Source organism: Callospermophilus lateralis, chromosome 9 (assembly GCF_048772815.1).
Source record: "Callospermophilus lateralis isolate mCalLat2 chromosome 9, mCalLat2.hap1, whole genome shotgun sequence".
Lineage (NCBI taxonomy): Eukaryota > Metazoa > Chordata > Mammalia > Rodentia > Sciuridae > Callospermophilus > Callospermophilus lateralis.
In genome coordinates, this window is record NC_135313.1 from 21,733,166 (window position 1) to 21,759,512 (window position 26,347).

Genomic DNA, 26,347 nt, shown 5'->3' on the forward strand with positions numbered 1-26,347 from the left:
TTGTCTACTTAAAGTCCTCCCGGAATATACGGGCCTTTAGGAGTATGTGGGATTTTTTTTCTGGGAGTATATTCCTTTATTTCCTTGTAGTTTATCTCGTTGGTACATTTAATGCAGTCCTCTGTGTTAGTTTATCTAGTAAGTACTTTTAAAACTGAAATGGTAATAAGGTGTACCATATAGCAGCTAAAAGGAGACAGTAATTGCAAACAAATGATGTCAGTCCTCTTTATATGAAAATGATCTCATTATAAGATAAGGGTGTTAGATTAAGTGACTCTTAAGGTCTAGCTCCAAAATTGTATAATTCTGTTAAATCACGTGCTGAAGATGATGAATTAAGTGGAATAGTTAAACATTTCTCACTTTTTCTCTGTCTTTTTAAAAACCATGTAGTTCACAATTTATCATCCAAATGAACTTTGTTACTTGCATTTACTATTAAATATATAATTACTGTAATTAAGGTGGGTAATTAGGAAGAACTTGTCAAATCATGGACATAGTATATGGTATATTGAAGATAAAGAAGCCTGATTTATAGTAATACTTGCTTAAATGAGCTTCCAACAGATTTTTCTTGGTTCAGTGTACATTAAAGAGAAGAGGTTGTCTTTCATATTTTTCTGATGGCCATTTAGGGATAATTTTACCTTATTCTTTATAATATAATCTTCTTTGTACTAATAGAGTAAAATTTTAAAGTTTTTATTTTCCCTTGAGCCTTATCATATTAAATTAGACCTTGCAGGTGCTGGTTGAGTTTTATGAAACATGTTGGTGTTGGTAACATTAAAAAAAATGCTTTGATCAAGCTTTCATGGGTTCACAGTTTTCCAATTTAGAGAGAGATGCCAGTCTTTCTGGAGTGATTATATAATGTTTCATATGTGCAGTAACTTTTTATGATAGATGAAGATGAGGGCCTGAATAGCTGTGTTGCTGTTGTTTTTTAATAAATCTAAATACTTCTTATAAAATAATCATTCTTTGGTGAAGGTGTTAATGTTACACAGATGATAAGAAAAGTACTTTTCTTTGATTTTTTAATAAGGGACCAGTTAGTCAAAGAGATTTCTCAACTTTTGTTGTGAAACTTATAATAGAGAATAATTTGAAAGGCACACAATGTACATCATTATAATCCTTTGATGTGGATTAATGATAGTGAAATCACATTTTTCTAATTGCTTCTCTTTTCTATAGTTTTATTAAATTTTAAGAAAAAACTTGGCCAAGCAGCTCCTTAGTAACATGTGCATCTCTGTTCCTGTATATTTTGTGGTGTGCTCTGAAATATTTAAATTCAGAGAATAGAATTCTTTTAAATGTCATCATTAAGAAATTTGCTGTGTAGAGAAAGGAACAATATTTTTCTTTATGAAATTAATATGATAATTTATCATGCTTAGAATCCTTCACCCATAAAAACAGTTATAGCTGTTAATTGTATGATTTATATTCTGGTGGTAGTATTGTAGTTGCTTTTTACAGTTTTATCTTAGATATGCTGTGTAAAAGTCACCAATCTACGGTCATGTTAGCAGTTGTGGTCCTTGCATAGTTATACCAAATTAGGTAATTAAAATTTTTCGAGCAAAGTAATTATTACAAGATGATCAATAAAATTATTATGTTTGTATACATTGCAGAAATAGATACTCTTGTCATACATTTCTTTATAAGTTACGAAACATGTTCATCTGATAATGAAATTTGTTTCCTTTTTAGATTTAGTGTTTTTAGTCAGTTGAGTGTGTTAGTACACTTGTAAACCTTAATTTTCTTTTAAAAACTCAATTCTGCATTTTGTAAGATTATAAACATTGAGGACTTTGGGATTTGACTTATTTTTATTGAAAATGTCATCATCTGTGTTTAAAGAAACAAATTTTAAAAGACCAAATACAGGTTTTTACAGATTACCTGAAGGTTAACCTTTAAATTTTTGTAATCCTGAGTCTGTCTTTAAAAGTAGTCCTGGTAACATTTCCTTTTGACCTTTCCTCTAGTCTTGAGATTATATCAGAAGTGGCTTGTTTTTCAAATCGACTTAGTGGTGCAAAGAAAAGATCTTGTTGAATTTAGATGTAAAATCACATTGTGAATGGATGCCTCATTCTGATTGTTTTAGTTCCAAGATCCTGTCTTAGTAACACTTTGTGGATCATATGATGTTCAACTATGATATAAAAAAAAAATTTGAGCTGGCAAGTCAGTACAGTATGTACTGTGGTACATACTGTAATCGTAGCCACTCAGGAGGATTGCAAGTTCAAGGCCAGCCCTGTGCAACTTAAAACCCTGTCTCCAAAAAAAAAAAAAATATATATATATATATATATATATATATAGGCATGCAGTTCAGTCTAAAGTACCACTGGGGTCAATTCCTAGTACTGCAATCAATCAATCAGTAACCTGATAGAAAGGTTAGGAGAGTCTTTCCTTATTCGGATACATACTTCTGCATCTAGGTGAGTTATTGGTTTTCTGTCTTCAGTGAAATGCTTCCTTTTCACCAGAAGGAAGTAGTCATCTTTTGGGAGTATACTTGTTTTTTTTTTTTTTTTTTTCCCCTTCCGGTTAGGTAGGGATCAGGTTTGAAATTTCTACTGAGTTAAAGAGTAATCATCTATTTCTCAAAATCAAATATTTTTCATTTCTTACCTTTTACTTGGTAAGTCTGTCTATAAAGATGGAATTTTTGTACTCGTGGATTATGAAGTAAAAGACATAAGACAAAAGAAGTGACTTTGAACTTTATATAAATTGAAACAATCTTCTGATATGGTAATAATTTTTTTTTCATGGTATTGTGGATTGAACCCAGAGGCACTTTACCACTGAGCCACATCTACAGCCCTTTTAATTTTTTATTTTGATACAGTTTGTGTTACTAAGTTGCTTAGGGCCTTGCTAGGTTGCTGAGGCTGATCTTGAACTAGTGTTCCTGTTTTCTCAGTCTCCCACTTTGCTGGGATTACAGGCATGTGCCACTGTGCCTAGCTGGTGTATTAATAATTTTAAATTGGTAAACAATAAAACCATGGGGTTCTCTGAATAAAGAGTGACTGGAAGGAAATAAAAATATATGATAATGATAATATACTTTGTAGTATTTCTAGACATGATTGTTTATAGTTGTATTTTGTTTGTTTGTTTTCTGCAACTGTGACCAAAAGACCTAACAACAGCAATTTTAGAGGAAAAGTTTGTTTGGTACTCACAGTTTCAGAAGTCTCAGTTCATACAGCAACTGCACTGCTCTGGGCTTGAGGTGAGGCAGAACACCATGAAAGGGAAGGGTATGGAGGAGGAGAGCAGCTCAGGACATGACAATCAGGAATCCCAGAGAATTCTGCTTACCAGGGACAAACTACAAACCGCATGGCCACATTTTCAGCTACATACAACTTACCTACAGTCATCACCCAGTTAGTCCTATCAGTAGGTTAATGCGATAATTAGCTTAAGGCTCTCCTAACCAATCATTTTACCTCTGAACTCTCTCTCTCACACACACACACTCTCACACTCTCTCTCTCTCTCTCTCTCTCTCTCTCTCTCTCTCCCCCCCTCCCCCTCTCTACCTCTCCCCTTCCCCTCCCCCTTTTAATTTTAAATTTTTAAATTTTTGGTACTGGGATTGAACCCAGGGGCACTTAACTGCTGAGGTGTTTTGTTTTGTTTTGTTTTTGAGACACAGTCTCCCTAAATTGCTTAGGGCCTTGCTAAATTGCTGAGTCTGGACTTGAACTTGCAATCCCTTCTGGGATTACAGGCATGAGCCATCTTACCTGGTTGTGCATTTGCATTGAGCTTTGGGTGGATACCTCTTATATCTAAACCATAATAATGAGAACATTGAAGAGTTATTCCCAAAAAAAATTTAAAAATTAAAATTATTTTGTGTCTTTAAAGTAACGAAAGTTCTTAAGAATAAGCCCATTTGAAAATTTTACTTAGCACATTTCACACAGAGTGGCTGCTATTAGTCCTTAAGAATGAGGTGCACCAAGTATGGCTGTTAGCATTTTTCTTAAAGAATCTAATGTTTAGAACTCTGTTCTATTAATTTTTTTTTCTTTTTGGTTCTGTAATGTAGGAGTTTCTTTTTTGTTTGTTTGTTTACAAAATTCTTGGCTTGAATGAGAAATGACATCTGAGGAGGAAAACATGTCAAGTAGTTTCCTTTTAAAATTCTTAATAGGACACATAAAGCATATCCCAAATGCATGCTAAAAATATATGCTTTACCACTGAGTTGCAACTGCAGCCTTTAAATTAATTCTAATGTCTCTTATATAAATACTTTTCAATTTTGAAGAGGATATCAAATAATTTATTTATCAATATATACTGGGCATTATCCTTGTATTCACCACTGTGCTGCCTGACCTGGGTTGATTTTATGTATGTGAATATGGATAGGAGGGGCAGGAAGAGCGACTTCAAGGAAAAAAGAAATTCGCTGGGTTTTGTTTGTTTGTTTGTTTGTTTGTTTTTGTGATACTGGTCATTGAACACAGCACCTTGTGCATGCTAGGCAAACATTCTACCACTGAGCTATACCCCAGCCCCAAGAGATTTTTTTTTTTTTTAAAGAAAATGAATGGTATCAAAGGCAAAAACAAAATAAGACAAAAAGGAAGTTGGCTGTCAGAAAAGTGGGTGGTTTGTACAATTTGTTGGATAGGAAAAACTTTTACTATACTGTTTTAGGCACAAATTTATTCACTGAATTTATCACATTTTTTGAGACTTATCCCTAATACTCCAAACTTAACAGATTTTAACCCTGTCATTTTACATAGATTTCTATGTCTTTTCATTCTCTATTAGAACCATAAAGTGTATGAAGGAAAAATTTCCTCTCTTCTCTACTATATCCCTAGTGCCTAGAATAATGTCTGGCATATAGTAGATGCTCAAAATATTTAATGAATGAATGAATGTTTTTTTTTTTTTTCAATCTACGAGGCATTGTGGATCTCATTCCAACCCAGTGCAAAGAAAGGATATATTTTATGCTGTAGAAGCAGTTGAAGAAGTTCTATTACTAATTTGCTGAGTCTTTTTTATTAAAATTTTTTTAAACACTTTATTTTTGTAGAGCAGAGTTAGTTTACGGCAAAACTAAGAAGAAAGTGCAGAATCCTTATATCCCCTTTGCCCCCATTCATGCAGAGTCTCCCTTATTATCAACATCCACTAGAGTAGTGTAGTTGCTGTAATTGCTGAACTTATGTTGACTCATTATTCTCAACTAGTCTATAGTTTACATTAAGGTTTACTCCTTTTTTTTTTCATTCAAAATTATTTTACTTGTTAAAATTATACACATTTTGGTGGAACTGTGTGATAACTCAATATATGTTTACAATGTATAATTTTCCAATCAGGATAATTTGTATTTACATTTTCTTTAACTTGTATCATTTCTTTGTTTTAGGAATTTTTCCGTCCCTTCTAGTTCTTCAAGAAATATATCACAAATTTATGTCAACTGTAGTCACCCTACTGTGCTGTAGAATATTAGATCATATTCCTCCTTTTTTGATACCCTTATGCAGTCTTCTATCTCCATACCTCTACCCTTACTAATTTGTAGTGACACTCTTTTACTCTCTACTTCAATAAAATCAACTTTTTTAAACTTATTCATGTGAAAGAGAACACATTTTTTTTTAAATATCTGGCTTATTTCACTTAACATAAAATTCTCTAGTTCCATTCATATTTCTACAAATAACTATATCTCTCTTTAAAAAAAAAAAACAACTGAGTGATATTCCATTGTGTATGTATACTGTACTTTCTTTATCCATTCATCTGTGAGTAGATACTTCTTGGGTGAATCTATGTCTTAACTATTGTGAATAGTCATTTCTTTGTTGTACTGATTTGATATCCCGTGGGTATATACCCAAAGGTGGAACGACTAGTTCATGTGCTAGTCTAGTTTTAGCTTTTTTTTGGTACCAAGTCTTCAAAAGAAAAAGAAAGAATTATGTTGAATTTTATCAAATTTTTCTTTCTGTATCTATGGAGAACATCACATGATCTTCCTTTAGTTTGTTGATATAGTAAATTATATTGATTGATTTGCAATTTTTTAAAAATTAAACACTAATTATTTTCTGCTTATTAAATCCTATATCTGTCCTTTTCTTCTTTGCTTTCGTTTTGTTTTCTTTCCTTTTCCTCCCCCATCTCCCTCTTTTCCTCCCTTTCTTCCTTTCTTTAAGTATAATTTGAGACAGGGTCTTGGTAAGTTGCTGAGGCTGGCTTTGAACCTGTGGTCCTCTTGCCCCTGTCTTCCACATCTCTGGGATTATAGGTGTTCACTTCCACACCCAGTTGTTTCTTTCTCTATTTTATGAGTGTATTTCCCTCCATATCTTTTATCGCCCTCTGTCATATATATTTCACTTATTTTTCTGTCTCCCTTCAGTTCCATGTTGAGTTCTCGCTTTTCCTCTAGTTTCTACTATGGTGTTTACCACAAAGAAGGATTTAGCAAATGCTTGTTGAATGAGTGTCTGCCTTCTTGTAAAGAGTCCATAGTCTAGGAGTGAGAAAGAGGTACACAAATACAAATTTATGTACCTTAGAAGAACTATAAACAAAATTCTTTGTTAGCTCAAGATGGGAAAAGTTAGTCCCTATAACAGATCTTTTTCTTTTTTCTATCAGATTTGAAAGATGATACATCTAGAACAAATATATTCCGTGATTCGGAAAACAAGAAGAATTCAATAAAGATGTGGTTTAGTCCTCGAAGCAAGAAGGTCAGATATGTTGTGAGTAAAGTTTCAGTGCAGACCCAGCCTCAAAAAGTAAAAGATGATAGTACTCAGCAAGCCTCAATGTATGAATTTGTTTCTTCAAGTCCTCCTGTAGTTGTTCCTAAGAGGGCTAAAAAGGCTTCTACAACATCTGCAAAGAAGCAAAAAAAGAAAACTTTAGCTGAAATCAACCAAGAATGGAATTTAGAAGTGGAAAAAGAAGCTGGAGAACTTGACTCCAAAGAGGAATTTAAGGAAAGGGTGGTATCCTTCTGTAGCTCACCATCAGTTATCACTAGTCCACAGATAAATGGTGAAATAGACTTACTAGCAAGTGGCTCTGGAACAGAATCTGAAAGCTTTGGAAGCTTAACTGAGGTCTTTTTACCATTGGCTGAGCATATAGAGTCTCCAGACCTTGAGGGGAAGAATGAGGTGACTCCTGAGGAGAAAGAGGTCACTGATAGTGATCTTACAACTAAGGCAGCTTTGGTCTCTGGTCTCCCTGGCAAACGTGGGTGTTGTCGCAGGTTGTCTGGCTCCATGTCTAAGAGATGTAAAAGCAGCATTCCAAGCACCAGTGGAGATTTCGTTAAGCAAACAGTTCTCTCAGAAAATATCCAATTGCTTGACTGTTCCTCCCCACCTCCCAGCAAACTTAAAGGGGATGACATGACGAAGAGGAAAAACAGTAATACATCAGATGAGTCCATTAGCCTTTCACCATGTACACCACCATCTACACTGAATAGTTCAAGTTACAGACGAATGATGTTGAGCCCCTCTGCGAGGAAGCTGTTGTCTGGTAGCTTGATGATTGGGAAAAGAAACCATAGAGGAGAAACTTTGCTTCATATTGCTTCTATCAAGGTAGGATGGTTACTCTGAAGTGCAATCTTGGAGTGAAATTGTGTAAGGCAGTTTCTGTTTCTATAACAAATACCTGCTGTGATCAGCTTACAAAGAGAGGTTTGTTTTTGCTTTCAGTTTTGGAGGTTTCAGTTCAGGACCAGCCCCAGTGCTTTGGGCCTGTGGTGTTATAGCATGGTGGGAATGTGTGATAGAGCAGAGCTTTTCACCTCATGGCTGGGAAGTGAAAGAGGAAGAGGAAGGTGCTGTTGTCTCACTGTCCCCTCTGAGGGCATACCCCCAGTCACCTAAAGATTGATTGCTCACTAGGCCCCATTACTCAAAGTTTTCATCACCTTCCAATACTATCACACTGGGGACCAAGCCTCTAACACATGGACCTTTGAGGGACATCGAAGACCCAAACTATAGCAAAGACCACCCTTAAGGCAATTTCTTTGGGGTTTGTGAAAAATATCCTAAGTTTACTAGGATATTACTGCAGATACCATACTTCTTCAGAACTGGGGAAGCGAAGTTGACAGGGACTGTCTCTTCACCTCAATTAGAGCAGTAATCCTTGGGTCTGGGAAGTATGATGTTATATTATAGGAGAAAACTAGTATTCAAATATTGCAGCTTCTGCTTTGCCAAGTACTTTTGCTGTTGTCTGGTTCTGTTTTCATCATCTTGTTTAACCATTCCTCCCAAGCTTAATGAATATAGACAATAGCTAAATTATTGCTGGCAAGATGTTTTTACCTGGCAAAAGAGCTGGAGGCTGTGTGAGAGGGGGCAAGCTTCTGTCTCTGATGCTCCTTGTGGGCCCTGCCAAAATCTGGAACGTTGAAAGATGTATATTTTTCAAGTGACCCTGGGCATTTGACTATCACAAATGGCTCTATAGGTGGGCATGGTGATGTATAATTAATCCCAGTGACTTGAGAGGCTGAGGCAGGAGGATCCAGGCCAGCCTGGGCAATTTAACAAGACTTTTTCTCAAAAAATAATATGTACTGGGGATGTGGCTCAGTGGTAAAGCACCTTGGGGTTAAAGTCCTAGTATCAGAAAACAGAACAAAAACAAACTTCGGAAGTTTGCCACAAAGGAGCTACCTGTGCCTCACAGTCAGCCATTTCTTTTACTAGCCATTCATCAAATTAATTTTCTAATTATTGCCTCAGTACCTGGGATGGCAGTGCAATTCTTTGGAACCTGGACAGCTTTCTGAGAATGAGGTGCACTTGTGTTGACACAGTACTGCCCATAAAAGGGGATAGTAAGCTCAGTAGTCTTATAGACTGCTCTGATTTCTTGCAAGTAAGTGATAGGAAAAATAATGTGTGGAGCTTAGTCCTAAATTAGAGGAACTCGTATGTTCTTTCAGTAACTTCACGTGGAAAATTCATGAAATCTTTAGATGGATAGAGAACTGTGGGTGGTGTAGAAGGACTCCTTTGGAGGTTCCTAAACATGAAGCTGGTGGACAACATAAAACATCTGGGAAAAACAAGCTGTGGACATTGAGTATGCCCAGCAGTTCCTGTATTTTTGTGTGGAGAAAGGGAAAAACACAAAATGAGCATTTCTTAATTGTTTTTCTTCCCCTTTACTTTTGTATTAATGTAGACTACTGTGTTACTGTTGCCCTTCAGGGGCTGGGTGAAGGGGACCTGCAAATCACCATGATAGGAATCTCATATTCTTTAGACAAATCAAGATTTTTGACATTTACTATGTTTAGGTTTTATTTTTACGAGGCATGACTTATAAAATCAGGATTTGGGGGGGGTTATTGTTTTCATATGTATGCATATTATATCTATGCACATGATCTATTATAATCTTAATGTTACAGTGTTGTCAGTGCTTCATAGACATAAGTAGTTACTGTAATAGTATTTTTTTGTTCATTTTTCTTACCAATAGATATGAATGTAACCTACTTTAGTTTGTGTTTTGCATTTTGGAAATTTTTCAAACCACCAGGCAAACATCCACTTATGTTAGTAGAGAATTTTTCTTCTGATTCTAAGGATAATTTTTCTTTATTAATGAGGGTATTCTGAGCCTAGGGTCTAGGCTAGGCTAGGTTTTGGTACCTCACCCCCCTCATTTTTCTTCCTTTTTTTTTTGTGTGTGTGTGTGTGTGTGATACTGGGGATTGAGCCCAGGGTTGTTCTACAACTGAGCTACATTGTCAGCCATTTTTTATTTTGAGACAGAGTCTCACTAAGTTGCCCAGGTTGGCCTTAAATTTGAAAAGTTTCTGAATAGCTGGGATTACTGGTGTGTTCCACTGCACCCATTTTAATAAACCCTGTCTTAAGGAGGTAGAGTAAATATTTACAGCTTTGCATGCCATGTGGTCTATGTCATGACTGATCAACTCTTCCATTCTAGAGCAAAAGCAGCCATAGACAATAATATATAAACCAATTAAACATTATACTCAAAGTCAGATTGGCCCACAAGCCACAGTTTGTGTTCTTTTGGTCCAGGCGTGGAAAAAAGCTACAGTAGAATATTAAGATAGGGAAAAAATAGTGGCATGATCCTGTCTTCGTGAACTTTCTTTGTTGATATGTTCATGATTGATTCGTGTGAGTTTTGTCAGCTTACTTAGAATCTTACTAGAATTAGATTTACCCATTTTGTTCTTTTGAACTTAAATTATTAAATGCTGTTTTTCTTATAAGTTGGAAGGCTCTGATACAGTACATAAAGTTTGTTCATTTCTATTGTTTTAAAATCATGAATTAACAATAGTTTTTTTTTGTTTTTTCACTACTGTAAACAGAATGCATATCCCCCACCTTAGTTTGATCTTCAGTGAGACATATGCTTGGGAAAAACAATGGATTCATCATTATATTTATTCTTGTAGAAAAATATTTTCATCTTATTTCATCCTGATTTTCTCATTTGTAGCCGAGAGTGACCAATCTGGGTGTACTAGAAAACCAAATATTGTAATTCTGCTATCTCAGTTATGTTTTTTACCCACCTACTTCAGAAAAGGATTTGAAGGGGCTTTAAAGTTAAAGCTACCATAAAATGGAACAGGGAGCAGGGAAAAAGGAAAGAGTTGCTACTGCATAATGAATTTAGATTTGGTGACTCTTAAGGCAGCCAAAGGAAATGAAGGAAAGTAGCAGGTTTTGTGTTGTCAAAAGATAAGGTTTTTCTTGGTGGTTGTTTTTCCCTAAAGCATATTGGTAGACTTGCAGTTTTCATAGTTATATGTAGTTCTCTTTGGTTCAGGAGGTGTGGTTGCCTGTGCATACTTGGTATGTATATTGAGAGGACACAGAATGTAGCAGTAGGTGTACTGTTATGTTGGGTTGTTTAGGTTCCTCTGCTGCAATTAGGACTTTGCAGAATGATCTCTGAACTTGGGAATCTTATTAACATTAACATTCTTTAATATCTTGTACCAAACTTATATCTAGGCATCATATTTGGCATTACTCTTTGTCTTTTTTCTCTGATCACTTGTGTTAGCTTTCTGTATAACAAGCTTTAGTGACTTAAAACAGTGCAAATTAATTTTCTTACAGTTCTTTGAGTCAGAAATTTGGTATCAGTCTGATCAGATTAAAATGAGTTTGTCAGTTGTGTTACCATAGGCTTTAGTGAATGATCTGTCCCTTGCTTATTTGGGTAGTTGGCAGGAACTGCAGAGTTCTTAGTTTCTAGCTTTCAACTGAAGGCTGTTCCCAGGTTCTAGAGTCTATCAAATTCCTCAGTTGGTGGTATTCTTCCTCTGTCTTCAGATCCAGCAATAACAGGCTGAGTCCTTACATGCTCTTTCTGATGTAGCCAGGAAAGGTTCTGTGCTTTTAAAGACTGATTAGATTGGGGCCACTAGCACAGATGAATCTTCCTTCTCTAGGTCCACATCCTTGGTCACATTGCAGTGTTCCTTTTCTATGTAAGCTAATATATTCACAGGTATTGAGGTTTAGCATGAAGTCATTTTGGGGAACAACACCACAGAGTTAGCTCCCTAATTTCTTTCATTGCTTTCCTATTATATTTGCATGACAACTAGAGTAATCAGAGAGTCAAAACTTGGCTTCTCTGCCCACCCCCATAATTCTATAACCCTCTTCTTATATCATTATAACCCATGTTCCTATTTGAATATCTGTCACTTATACCTAAAATGCTGTTGAAAACATAATATTGTGAGAGATTGATTAACACTCATATTGTTCATTCTTTTGATTTAGTAAAACATAAAATACTAAGACTATAAAGAAAAATTTCCATTTTCTATTATGTGATGACATAGTAGTGCGTGGGAATTTGTAAGTACTGGAGTCAACATCGCTGTCATCCCAGGTTCTCTGGCACAGATTCTTAACATGGCCATAGTCACTTGTAAATCATGCCACAGCACTGAACAAGTGAGATAGAATGGCTCAAAGCTGGCGTGCCATGATGTATTTGTGATTCAAACATAATAGATTATATTTTGAAGGCAACTTAAAGGCATTGTCTGCTTAAACTATAACAAAGCTGGTGGAGATCTGCTGAGTAGAGCTGAGCAAATCCCTAGGGAGGTGTCTCCTTCAGGGTTTGACTTTGAAACTCACTATACTAATAAGTCACATCATTTTTATATGTCCTGCATACTAGCTTCATGAGAAAGTAAAGGACATGAAAGTAAACTGGCATTTATGATATGTTCATGATTTTAATTTGTGGAACACCTTGGAGTCAACATTCTCGTCTTCCAGTGAGTCTCCCACCATTCACGTGCAAGTCTGCTTTTATAATAGTAGTGATTTATTATAATATTGAGTAGGTAGTCGGAATCATTTATGAAATTATTAAGTAAATTCTAAGAAGTTAGAGAAGTGTTTAACATTTTATAGTGCTATCCTAGATGGCTTTTTTATTTTTAAAACAACATCTCATTGCTAAAAGGAGAAGTTTTAGCTACCTATCCAGTTTCTTTTTGTGGAAATGTTTAACTATGCTGGGTAAGTAATTTTTATTGTAATGTTCTCTACTGATTTTATGAAGATCTTTATTAGTGATATTTTAGAAGAGTTACCTTTGTAACATGGAAAATAATTTTGTTTGTATTTTTGGAAAGTTAATTTATATTGCTAAAATATGCACATATCTGCAATATGTGAGAATATGTGAAGAATTTTTCCTTTCATTGAAAAGTTAGCATATAAAAATTCAGTGGACACATTCTCAGCCTTTAAAGTATTACTGGAAAATACCAAATCTGTTTTAAATTTCTTATAAGCCTTTGTAAATTCTTTGCTTGGATGATTTCCCTCCTGCCCTCTTTTTAGCTGTGGTTTAAGGAAACCTCAATTATTCTTCTAAGTTATGAGGAATAAGAGTGAGTGCTTCTTACTCAAAATATTCTTTTAGAGAAGAAAGTAATTTAAAGAAATGTGAAGCAGAAGTTAATTTATTTCCTGGAAACTTCATATCAGTTCAAGCCTATCCAGTTACATTGGACCCTATCTAATTATCATAATTTTATTTATGTGCATGACTATAAATTTACATAAAGTAGAAAGATGAAAATATGACAAACTTTTAAGTACTAGAGAGGAGAAAGCAGATTGGGTATAAGAAGTAAGGAGTTTGCTAATCAGTTATACATTTCAAGGGGTGAAATATTAATGGAAGACACCTTTAATAATATGAAGAGGTGACATGAAAGAAAATAGTGACTTAAAAGAGATTTCTGTGTTCTCCAGACTGTCACTCTGTTTCTATTCTATTTTAATGTTCCATATGACTTCCATTCTGCACTTGTGTTTATATTTTCTGGACTTCTTTAGGTTATGCTTTTTGTTATTACCATGTAGAATCAAAGCAGGGGAACTTTTGAGGAGGGTTTGTGTGTGCATGTGTATTTTTATGAATACTTTCATGTTGAAGGTAAGGAATGTGTATGGTTCTGGCTGTTTATCTCTTCAGTGTTCAGGGGATTGCTTAAAATAATTCAAATTTATTTCTTGGTAGATATTCCTGAATTCATTTGGAACTGACTTGGGTGTAGAACAAAAGTTGCTAAATACATGTTATACTGGAAGAACAGAATTTGCAAGCTAAGGAGTTTTGGGAAAATGTCGGGGGGGGGGGGGGGGAGGCGGTTGTAACTAGGATAATCAGTTTGGAATGTATATAATGCTTACTTTTAGGTCGGTTAAACCTTTAACGTTGTTTTGTTTTAATTTAAGACAATAAAAACATGATGCATGTGAATTTATTTTAAAACCTTAAGCTACCTTCTAAAGGTTCTGTACTTGAGAAGTAGCCAAAATATGAAAATAGAAATAATTTTTTAAAAAGCAAAAAATTCTTAAAAATCAAATGTTAATTATATTTAGGGGATTAGTGACTTGTACACATCAACCCAATAGAGGAAAACTTTCATTTCAAGAGTATTGGCTAAATATAGTTAGGTAAGAGTAAGAAGTTCTGGTGTGCTGTTGCATAATGGGATGAGTATAGAAGATGATAATGTGTGTTATAGATTTCAAAAAGGTAGGACAAAATTTTTTTAATCTTTTCACCATAAAGAAATGATAGGAGATAGATATGTCTATCTAAATTTAAACATTATATAATGTATACATATACCAAAGCATCATTCCCCATTAATGAGTATAATTTTTATGTTTTATGTCTCAGTTTAAAAAATATAAATTAAGCTGGGCATGGTTGTCTGTTATCCCAGCGACTCACTAGGCTAAGGCAGGAGGATAGCAGGTTCCAGGCCTTACGCAGCTAGTGAGACCCTGTGTCAAAAATAGAAAATAATGGAGGATGGGGATGTGTCTCAGTGGTTGAGCACCCCTGGGTTCAATCCCTGGTGCACAAAAGAAAAAAAAATACACACACACACACACACATATAAATTTAAAAAGTATTGGGGGTAGGAGATTTCATCTCCATTAAAGAAGTGTTGCACAAAATAATTCACAACATTGTATATGTTTTTTCTGTCATATGTAGCTTGTTTATTTAGCCTTCTTCAAAATAAATTCAGTGATTTATCTTTTTTTGGTGTGTGTGAATTTAGTTAAACTATACCTATCCTGTTAATCCTAAACGAACAGATTTAGTTGTATTTGCTGTGACCTGAAATGGTGTAATTTCGAGAGAATTTTATCTTCATCTCACTGCATAAATGCCATTCTTCTTCCTAAAGCCTGACATTGTTTTAAAAAGAGGCGATAACTTTTATTTTATAGTTAGATGTTTCTGGTAGTACTAGGGATTGAACCCAGGATCTTGTACATGCTGGCCAAGTACTCTACACTGAGCTACATTCTCAGCCCCCAACTAGAGATTTTTTAAGAAGGCTTTAAGAATTGACCAATACTGAAAGAAAGAGGGAGGGAGAGAGGGAGGAAGAAAGAAAAGAGAGAAAGAAAGATGTCAGATATCTTTGCGTATTATATTAAGGTCTTAGTTTGGGGAAAAGGAACAGTAGAAATTTGGCCTAGTTTAGCTGAGTGGTGGAATGTGTGTCCCCAGCATGTGTGAGGGCTTGGGTTCAATTTTCAGTCCTTCCCCCAACCAAAAAATAAATAAATAAATAAATAAGAGTGAGATGAGATATTCCCTGAGATTAATTCTTTCAGTCTTAATTTATTTACCAGGGTTCACTTTCATTGGAGGTTGGCAACATAGTTTCCAATCTATGTCTTTTCTCAAAAGACAGCTTCTTAGTTCCATTCACCTATATTCGGATTTAGTTAGATCAGGATACAGAAAGTTCAAAATTGGAAAGGGATTTAATTTTAATAATCATTTAACAATGAAAAGTACCTTAATAACTTAAAGATAGAATTAGTATTGTCTGCCTTTAATTTGTTTTCCTTGTCTTGTGCCTTAATTTAATTCACCTATTCTTGATTTTATTCATCTTTTTCAAAAACAGGCTTTGATTACAAAAATGTTTTTCTTATTTATATCTTTTTTTCCTTTTCTCTCTACTGTATCCGTGAGCTGATATTATAAAATAATTGCATATACTTCTAGAGTGTTGAAATAAGGATTGAAAACCTTTTGTGTAGTAGGAAAGATTTTGTAAGGAATATCATAGATTTGTCAAAATTTATTTTCTGTAATTCAGTTAATTGATAATAGGTGATGATTTTAAATCTTGAACTCAGGAATAAACATTGAATGTTTATTTCATGTGTTGTTTTGAATACGTTCTTCTGATCCCTTTTCTGCCATTTTAAATAGCTACTGCTTCTGCCCTGAAATACCTCTAAGCAAATAAGGTGAATATATAAACTAAATTAATGTGTTAGGATAAATAAAGTAAGTGCCAATAAAGTAACAGATTTTGGCAGTTTAACATTGGCTTCACTCAGTACCTTTCTTGGCCAAAAATAGTGTTTGTTTTAAATAATACTCAGATATCATTTTCACGTATGCGCAGAAAGGATTTTTGCACAAATGAAATGACAACTTTAAAAACTTCATCATGATCAGATGGTCTTTGGCCAGGATTATTTATATAGTATCTTGAGATGAATTTTGAATATGGGTTGCTAATAAAAATTTTGTACTCCATATTTAAGGATAGACAGTATAATGCAATATATTGGTACTATTCATACATGCATAGCCTAATATTTCTTAGTTCTTGAGCAATAGATAGTAGAGAAAAGATTTAAGCTTAACTTTTTCTTGAAGAAGATGGAATCTTTAAAAAAACAAAAAGCCCAAAACCGTAAGCATCTTCCTTATGTTCTTCATACCTTTTTCCCTCCCAGCAATACTGGGGATTGAACCCAGGGCCTCCTGAATACTTGGCAGTCACTGTACCACTGAACTACACCCCCAGTTTTTGATATTTTTTAATATGTTTTTCTTTTTCATTGTTCTACTAGGGTGATGTTCCTTCTGTTGAATACCTCTTGCAAAACGGAAGTGATCCAAATGTTAAAGACCATGCTGGATGGACACCATTGGTAGTTTTCTAGTTTGTTTTGTTTGTTTCTGGTGCCGGGTATCTACTTTTTTTAATTCTTCTTCTCTTTATGTTCATAGTTCTTAAAGTTTATAGTTTTATGATGTCCATATATCAGCCTCTGCCATCTCTATACTCATTTTAAACTGAAGAATTTATGTTTTCATTAAGTATAAAAAATAATTATTTTCCATCTTAACTTTTCAGTTTTGACAGACAAGAAATCGGCTGCCTTTTAACTACCTTTAAATTTAGGAATCCAGTTATACTACATTGCTGAATTTAACTAATGTATAGAGTTAATGAACATCAGGATTCGTTCTATAGCATAGCATGTCACTGGAACCTAATTAAGTGTCTTAAGTCTTTACTTGTTATTACTATAAAAGCAATGTGAAGAATACTTTGGAAAAAGAATGATAAAAATACTTGGAAACAATTGCTATATGCATTAATTACATTAAGACAAAAGCATGATATTTGAATGAAAGCAGAGAGTGTCAGCAAATGAGGGTTTTTCTTTATCCTTTAAACAAGAAGTTAAACACAGAAGTTAGGAGGCTGTCATTAGGCTATGGTAGTAAAGATCAGTGGGTAATTTCAAGGATCTGATGCCTAGTTTGAGTTCCTTTCTCCTAGTTACAGACTTAGACATGTTGAATGTAGTGTTGCCTATTATGAATTGATATGTGCTAAAGAAAGCACAATATACCAGAGATTTATGAGAATACAATATAGTGAAATTGTTGGCAGCTCATTAGACATAAAGAAAGATTTGCATGTAATATATCTTTGAATATTCCATTGTTAGCAGTTCTGTTATTTATTTAGTAAGCTGTTTTGAAAGCCTACTGTGTTAGTTCTGTTATCACTGACACCAGCCATCCAACAACCTCTAACTTTAGCAGAGAACTTGTCTTTTAAATAACTCTTAGGCCATTCACTCTGCTGAGTGCACATGTCTGTGTGCTGGTCTGCCATTTAGTATTGACCTGATACAGTGCATTTTCTTCAGCCTTAGAGAATTTCAGATTTTATACATTCTCTGGTTGTTAAATACCAGGTCTTTTTTCCTTAGTGCTCTAAAAGTATTGTGGAACAATTGAGGAGCTATAGTTGGTTTAAAGCTGCATTATCTTTAAAACAACAACAACAACAAAGAAGAGTGCCCTTCTTTTCCATGAATTGCACAGATTTTGATTACCACACTTCTCACCACAAAGATGATTTATTCACAGTGACTTTTACTCTTTCATCAACTCTATAGTCTGTATGAGTATTTAGGTAAGGATAAGTTTACTGACTGAGGTTTCCATTTATTTCTCTAAGTACGGTGGTATTATATTATCCTTCACTTTTCCTCATCCTTCCCCCTGCCCCCACTTTTTTTGTTGTTGTTTTTAACTGAATTAGCACGAAGCCTGCAACCATGGGCACCTGAAGGTAGTGGAATTGCTGCTGCAGCATAAGGCATTGGTGAACACCACTGGCTACCAGAATGACTCACCACTTCATGATGCAGCCAGGAATGGGCACGTGGATATAGTCAGGTTGTTACTGTCCTGTGGAGCCTCCCGGAATGCGGTGTAAGTAGTCCTCTTAAAAATTGTTTTTAAATTGACTTGTAGTTCCAAATCAAGGTGCATGATGAAGCAAAGACTGTTCTACCCAGTTGATTTTTCCTCTGTTTTCTAAAAGTTAGATGTGACCATTAGGTTCCATATTTCAAATCAGCATGTGTGCTCTTTTTCTTGATGAGACTTTACATACTGGAGATTTGCTATATTTTTTCAGAAACCATTTGGAAACTTTATTTTATGGGCAAATTCTCTTAGTGTTTATATTCTGTAGATTGATTCATGCTTATTTATAAAAATTTATAGACTTAATTATTTTTTTGTGCTCCCAGATTCATTAGAATTAGTTTAAATATTTCATTTCTTCATGCCTTTTTCTGCATATTTAGTATAACAACAGTTAAAATATATAAGATTTCAGATATTAGGCAAGTGCAGTAGAATTATTTCCTAGATTTTTCACATTATTCAAATGAGGCTCTGAGTAAATTGTTTTGCAGTGTCAGGGCACAGAGGCACATTAGTGAATGCTGGCGGCTGCATTTTAAAATTGCTATTGTCAAGAGTATCACAAGCAAATGCCGTATGTAGATTTTATATCTTTAATCTGTAACTTGGCTCATGTCTCGCTATATATTATTTTACTCTTTTCAGTTAATTAGGTAGTTGAAATGAAAATGTCAGAATTGCCTCTCTGTGCCCCAGTTGCTTCTATAGGTTTTGAAAGAGCACACAAAAGTCAGGCTTACCCAGTTTACAGAGGAAATTAAGAATTGGAAAATATAGAGCTTCTAAGTTGTAATATTTTATAGGTAACAATTTAACATAATTGAAAAGCAAAATAATAATGCAAGAATGTACCATACCTTAGTGCTGTTAGTTTCAGTAAGTGTGTCTAATCTCCTTTATTTCTTTTCACAAGTCATAAGATAGTTGGGGGTTGGGGCATACTCAAGGGATATATATATATTTTTTTTTTTACTTTTTTTCCTCTGTGTGTGTGTGTGTATATATATATATATATATATATATATATATATATATATACATGAATCTAATAGAGATATCTATGTCTATATAAGGACCTAACAGATTTGACCCTCCTGAGGGTGTAGCAAGCCATTTGATAAAGCAAATGGTTTCTTGGGTCAGGTGAAACTGAATAGTTTCCATCCTGGGGTTCTTAAATCAGCCATGACTACTATAATGAATGGAGCACTGGTCAGGGTGTTAGGGAATCCAGCTTTTATTTGTGACTCCATTATTGACTTTATAGCCTCAGGCAGGTTAATTTCTATGCCTTGGTGTCCTCACCTATAAAACATGGGTGATGCCTGCTGCTTTTCTATTTCTTCAAAGCATAGTGAGGATTAATGAGCCAAAACACAGAGCCTGTCTTTGTGGTTTGTACACCATGATTCTTCATTGTAGTGTGAGGACTTATTAATATACAAGGAGTGGGTATGAGACAGTGAATGAGCCTGCCTTCACAGGTGTCTTCTCAGAGAGGACAGGCACTTGTTTTAAATATGCTTACCTAAAGAAGTGACAGACTTAGGTTTATGTATAGCCCAGCACTGTCCAGTAGTCCTTTCTCTGGTGATGGAAATGTTTATATCAATGCTGGGCATTCAGTAGCCAGTAGCCATCTGTAGATATAGAACACTTGAAAATTAGCTATCACTACTGAGAAACTGTACTTTAAAATGTATTTAATTTTTAATTAAATAGTTACATGTGATACAGTTGGGAAGAGGGGTTTATTTAACAAAAGAAGATAGGATTGATACTGGATAAAAAGGTCTCAGTTAAAAGTCAGATGCAGTTGTTAATGTAGTTCTTGGGCATAATAGTATGGTCTCTGTTTCTAAACATTGTTATATATTTTATAGACTATTGATTATCATTCTGAAATACTGTCCCTGTGGTTTTTTGCTTTTTGTTTGATAGTAGTTCTTGTTCACCTACCAGTGTCCTGCTGGCCTCCTGCTTCTCAGATTGTTTTTTTTTTTAATTCATTACCCATTCTGATGCCTGAGTATTTTCAAAAAATACAAGTTCTGTCAGATTAAGTATTTGCTTAAAACTCTTCACTTCCTCCCTCATAATGTTTTTAAAATAAACTTTAAACTCCAAAGTATGATTTTTAAGACCCTATGTGGTCTGACACTACTTACCTCTTCAACCTTGTCGGTCTTACCACTGAACCTCTTGTCCCCCTTTCCTATAAGAATTTTTTTTCACTAGCCTTTCTGAATTTTTATTTCCTTAAAATGTGCCAGGCTATTGTGGAAAAACGAACAAACAAAAAAAGCCTTTACATATGCTTTTAGTTTTTCCTCTGGAGTATTCATTTTGGTAATCAATTTCTCATTCTTTTGAGTTTCATCTCAGATAGCACTTCCTTTTGGTTGCCTTCCTGATTCCTCATGTTTGTCTATAGTGGTTCTCCCTGGTCACACAGTTTAAGTGCTGGTGTGTTTACTTTATATTATCTTCTTTTTAGATTGCATGTTTTATGGATCAGGGATCATGTTTGCCCTTCCAGGCTCAGCCAAATGCCTAATATAGTCTATACATACAATTATGTGTGGAGAGAATCATTAAGTGTTTGAACAAATGGAGATGTGGTATACTTTTTCCTCTTTTGATAAAAAGTCAGATGAGATAAGAGAGAAATTGCCTCCTTTTGCTACCAGCTTTACTGTAAGTGTGACAAGTATGTTGAAAACCAAGTTTCTATAAGTAATACTCTTTTTTTTTATAGTAAAGGATCTGGTTCCTGGTGCTTGTTTGAATAAATATCATGTGTTCCCAGGGAGAATTCTTCCTCTCTTGCCCTTCTGGCATTGTGGTATGTTATCTTTTGGGGATTGTGACTGCCCGAGGCGATTCTTGTAGTATTACAACTTTTAAGGCCATTTTATCCCCCTCTCCAATTTGCCAGTGTTCTCAAGTTTAAAAAATATTGTACTAGGATTTTGGTTGAAAATGAGTAGGAATATAGATTGCAGTGGATTATTAAGGTTACTTTTTCATTCAAGACCCTGGTATGTTTTAAGTCTTCTGTTTCATATATCTTACAAAGTTTTTAATCTTTTGTATATGTGTGTGTGTGTGTGTGTATACAGATATGCATAACTATTTTTTGAGTTTATTTAGGTATTTGGTTCTTTTGATGACCTAGTTAATTTAATGCTTTATTAATAAATATAGCTTACTTCTGATGTATAGGAAAACTATTGATTTTAGTCCCTTTCTTTTCTATCCGGCCAACACCTTATATTAAGAATATCATTATGATTTATTAATTTTCATTTCTTACTACAATTGTCCAAGCATATAGAAGAATTATTGTAAAATAATGGTGATAGCTTGTTTGCTTTGTCCTTTTTGTAAATTCTGACTGTAAGTTTACAATCAATTTGACATTGATATTATAAATATTGATGTTTTTTATTGTCCTGTGGAAGCTTCCTTCTAGTTGTTTACCATTATTTTAATGTCTGTATTTTATTAAATGACTTTCATATTATATGAAATGATCCTGTACTTTTTGTGTGGTGATGTCACAAATACATGAGACCCCATCATATATTTACTGTTGAACCATTCTTGAATTCTTAAGATAAACTTGGTGTGGTATATTGTTGTTATTCTTATCATCATAACTATTCTTTTTTTTTTTTCTCTTTTTCCTTTTTTGAAACCGGTCCTCATTTTGTTGCTGAGACTAGCTTCAGATTCCTAGTTGCCGAGCCTGGCTTCAAATTCTTAGGCTCAACTCTTCTCCTGCCTCAGCCTTCTCAGTAGCTGGGACTGTATGCATGTACCATGGCACACAGTTTCTTCAAACAAATATTTATGTCAGTTCACTAGGAGTTTTGCATAATTATAAGTTAGAATAATTTGAAAATTTTTCATGTTTTGCCTTCAGATTTTGATATCAAAATTATACTCTTAGTTTTTTAAAAGTAATCAGAATGCTTTCAGTCTTTTTTCTTCTGGATCATGAATAGAGTATCTTACAGAAATAAGCTTGTACCCTGAAGTGGTACAACATTATCTATTTTGATAACTTACATATTATATGATTTTTAGAGATCTCTCCAATTTTGTTATTAGTGGTATTACTCTGAAATATCAATTAACTAATAGAGGAATCAAGCATTAAAGAGAAGATGGACTTTTTTTTATCCCACTGAATTTATGCTTACATAGTTCCTGTGGGACTATAAAAACAAACTGCCTGTTTTGCAGTTTTAGCTGAGGCTATGATTTTTCAGGAGGATGCCCAAGAAGATTATTGTACTGGTGGTTAGCACTGAACACAGCAATGAGGCAGGGTCTGTAAGGAAATACCATCCCTGTTTTATTTCCCACATATATAATGTTGACATCACAAACCCTTAAAACTTGAAATCTTTCTTTATGTATTTTTTAATCAGATGCTGTGGTAGTCTTTTTGTATACTGAATGCTAAAACAACATTGTTTCTGTTTTCACATATTTCAGGGCCCTGTAGCTAAAATATTTTTTTGATTTTTGTTACACCAAACATATAAGGAAGCAATAGTTCTGCTGAAAACATGTTTGATAAAAGGACCATATTCTCACACCATATGCAGATTTTACTCAGTATTTGGTACAAGGTCTTCTTTTACCTAACAATGGGGATACATTCTGAGAAATGGCCTTATTAAGTGATTTCATTGTTGTGTGAGCATCCTGTCCTACATAAACTAAGATGGCTGTGATATCCTTAGGCAGTATAATCTCACAGGACCAGTGTTATATATTGGTCATTTGTTGACCAAAATGGCATAATGTAGTGCATTTCTGTATTTTCATTGAACTTTACAACTTTTCTGCTGCTGTATGAATTTTAGTTTGGTTCACCTCTAACAGAAATAATTCAAACTATAGAAAGGAGTAAAATTTTTGTAATATAGTTCTGGGGGAGAGAGGGAAAAAAAAAAAAAGACAAAATCCAGCCTCGAGTTATTTTAGATGTCTTTAGGAGAGAGAAAAACTTGTTAGAAGAGGACTGGGGGAGCCAGATTAGAAAATTTTAAGGTTCTGGAATTAGATTGTAATGAGTGATGCCCAGACCACATGACCCTAATAGTGGAGGCAGTGCTTAAGAACTGTCTTTTCAGTAGTGTTTTATAAAATGTAAATATAACTGAGAACCTTTTTGTAGCCCAGAAAGTGGGGAGAGTCAACAGCTCAGTAATATATTTAGGTAACTGTTAACGGAAGACCAGATATTAAATTAAAAAAAGAAAAGAAAGAAAGAATGGAATATTATCACTCCAAAGCCAATTGAATTAAAAAACTTCTTGAATATAGGGAGGAAATTTTGAAATCTTGTAAGGCATGATATCCAAGAATTAACCATATATAGCACAAATTAAAAATATAGTCGACACTCTTTATTTGCCATCTTCATTATGTAATTTATAGGTTCTCAGTGATGTCTTCCCAACTCAGTTTTTTCCCTTAGAGGCTATGCTCGGATGATGAATTTTTTTATTGCAAGGTTTTGGGGCCCTGAGTCGTTATGGAGGGAATGACCATGCAGTAGAAAGTCATGTCTTTATTTCAGATTTTATCTTTTTTTTTTAAATTAATTTGAACATTTTTCCATCTTACTGTGAAGTCACATTTTAATAGCTTTTAATGTATTTTCAGCTTTTGTTATGTAAGCTTTTTAAATAATGCTAATTCATTTAACTCTGAATTTACTTGTTTTTTGCTCAAGTAATTACCTTTCTGAGCTAAGAATTCATTGCCCAAGAGGAAAGATTAGTTCTATTTTAATCTCAGATATTGAGAAAAATTTTTATATCTTTTATAATATTTATTATCTGGGAATTTTTGTATTGTTAACTGTTCAAAATCTTGTTGGCCATCCGTCTGCCCCACTTCTTTATGTATATCCCAGTGCAAACCCAGGACTAAAGTTCTCACCCTTGTGGAAAATATCAAATGCTTTTTTTGTTTGTTTAAAATAACAGCTATGTAGGATTTAGAATTTGGTATTTGGTCTGCTATTAACAGACTTTTCCTTGGCAGAACATTGAATTCTTAGCTAGAAAATATTATATGGATCATTGGACCTATTAATTGTCTTCCTGTGCTAGTTAATTCTCTAAAAAGTGAAATCACCTACAACAAGGATAATTTATGTTTTACAGCTTTAAGAAAACGTGTTAACTTTTTTCAATGATTGTACTTTTTTCTGTTCACAATAGGCAAAATGACTTGAAAAATTAAATCTTTATATTTACAATTTTGTACTTGTTCATAAAGGATTTCATTTATGGACCATGTTGGCTTTCTGTCATGGGTGACGGGTTTAGCATTAGTAAAAATGCCTTTTTTGTATTTGCTTTTGCAGATTGGATGATCTGGGTGTTTGAGTACAAGTTTAAATTTGTACTTTTCCCTTTTTACTTGTGTTTTTCACTCAGTGCACAGGTGCAAGCAGTTTCTACTGTGTCATTCCTGTAGGGAAAAGGACATTGAAGGGTTTTACCTGCATTGTGAACTTTGCCCTTGGGGTGAAGTTGAAACATTAAACACTTCAGCTTAACCCTTCCTTTCCATCAGTGTTGGTGATCAGAAAGAATCCTGTTAGGAAAAGGATTTTCATTTACCTCCTTACACTCTTTAGATTGTACCAAACAGAAAATGAAAATTTATTCTCATTGTAATATTCAGAACACATGCTTGTTTACTTTTCCCTTACTAAACTTGCAAATTATCATTATAAATCCCACATGAAGTATATCGTAAAATTGAGGGAAATGAAATACTTCAGATATAACTTACTATGTTCCCTTACTTTCCTTTTTAGTCTGTCTTCTAAAAATGCACTTTGACAATGTTAAGGCAGTGACTCAGACAATATGTCTGCCAAGCACTGTTTTAAGTGGTTTTGATGTATTAATTCATTTCATCCTTGTAATTTTAGAAAATAGGCTATATTATTGTTTCCATTTTACAGATGAAGAAACAGAGGCACAAGAGGCTTAAATGATTTGTCTAAGGTCACATAGCTTTTGATTGGCAGAGCTGGAATTTAAGTTTATGCAGTCGGGTTCTGCAACCCCTGCACTTAACCAGCGTACTCTGTTAGTGCCATCTCTCCTGCTTATGGCTGCTTAGGAAACTGTTCTGAGGTGGAAGTTCAGTTCTTGAACACCACCCCTTTGCTTTTACATAATGTGGCTGCAGTTTACACTCCAGAACGCCTCTTTACCCATCACCCCACTCATTCCCTGTGGTGCGTGTCTTACTCTCTTTCTTCACTTTCTCTTTTCTTATCTTCTGTTTCTGATTTATTGTTCTACTTTGCTTAAAGGCCTTCATATACACTTTTCTATTCTTATTCTACCTTCTCTTCATTCCCTTTTCAGGCCTTGGAACCTTCACCAGACTGCAAAGTCCCTTCTGTTTGCTTTTCTTTATTTTGCCCATTGAGCTTTGTGAAGGTAGAATAACCTTTTATCTCATTGGTTCTTTAGTGCCTGGAAGAGTTCTTGGTACATTAAAAAAAAAAAAAAAAAATAGCTATTGAAATTGAATACATGAATATTTTCCAAGCTGATTACAGACCATATGTAAAGAAGTGGAATAGATAAGAGTCTTGAGGTTGTAAAAATTACTTACAATTGAGAGACAATGGATGGACAGCATTGAATCTTACTGGAAAGAACAAGAGCATGTTATCTTAGTCTAGTCATTGGAAACTGTTCTTCTCTATTTTCCTGTCTATAAAATAAGGGGCTCCTACTGTGATGTAAAGTCTCTTCAGTGTAACACTGTATCTTGTGAATCAGTGCATGCTGAGAAGTCTACATCAAATTGCTCTCTGGACCACAATGGTTTGTTCTGTGATGGCTGTGATTATTATAGATTAGAGTATATATATGTATTAAAATTAATTTTTAAAGTGCCATGTTTTCTGCTTTATTAAATTATTTGTCAAGCAGCATAGTTTTCCTTCTAATGGATCTAAATGCCTATGCTGTGTTATCTAATTTTGTATTTGTTTATACAGACTATAGAGCCTATAATAGCTATAGTAAATGATTTATATTTGCATGTGAAAGCATCTCACCCGTAGTGATTAATGATTAGGAAACCA

The 26,347-nt window shown here is 34.3% G+C and overlaps 1 protein-coding gene across 1 annotated transcript in view; it reads left to right on the top strand.

Moving 5' to 3' along the window:
* The window catches only part of Bard1 (BRCA1 associated RING domain 1), a 69,232-nt gene that overhangs the window by 19,155 nt on the left and 23,730 nt on the right, over positions 1-26,347 (top strand). The window contains exons 4-6 of the mRNA XM_076865773.1: positions 6,700-7,661; positions 16,536-16,616; positions 18,029-18,201. Of these exons, the coding sequence (XP_076721888.1) occupies positions 6,700-7,661; positions 16,536-16,616; positions 18,029-18,201 (1,216 nt within the window). The remainder of the gene's footprint in view (positions 1-6,699; positions 7,662-16,535; positions 16,617-18,028; positions 18,202-26,347) is intronic.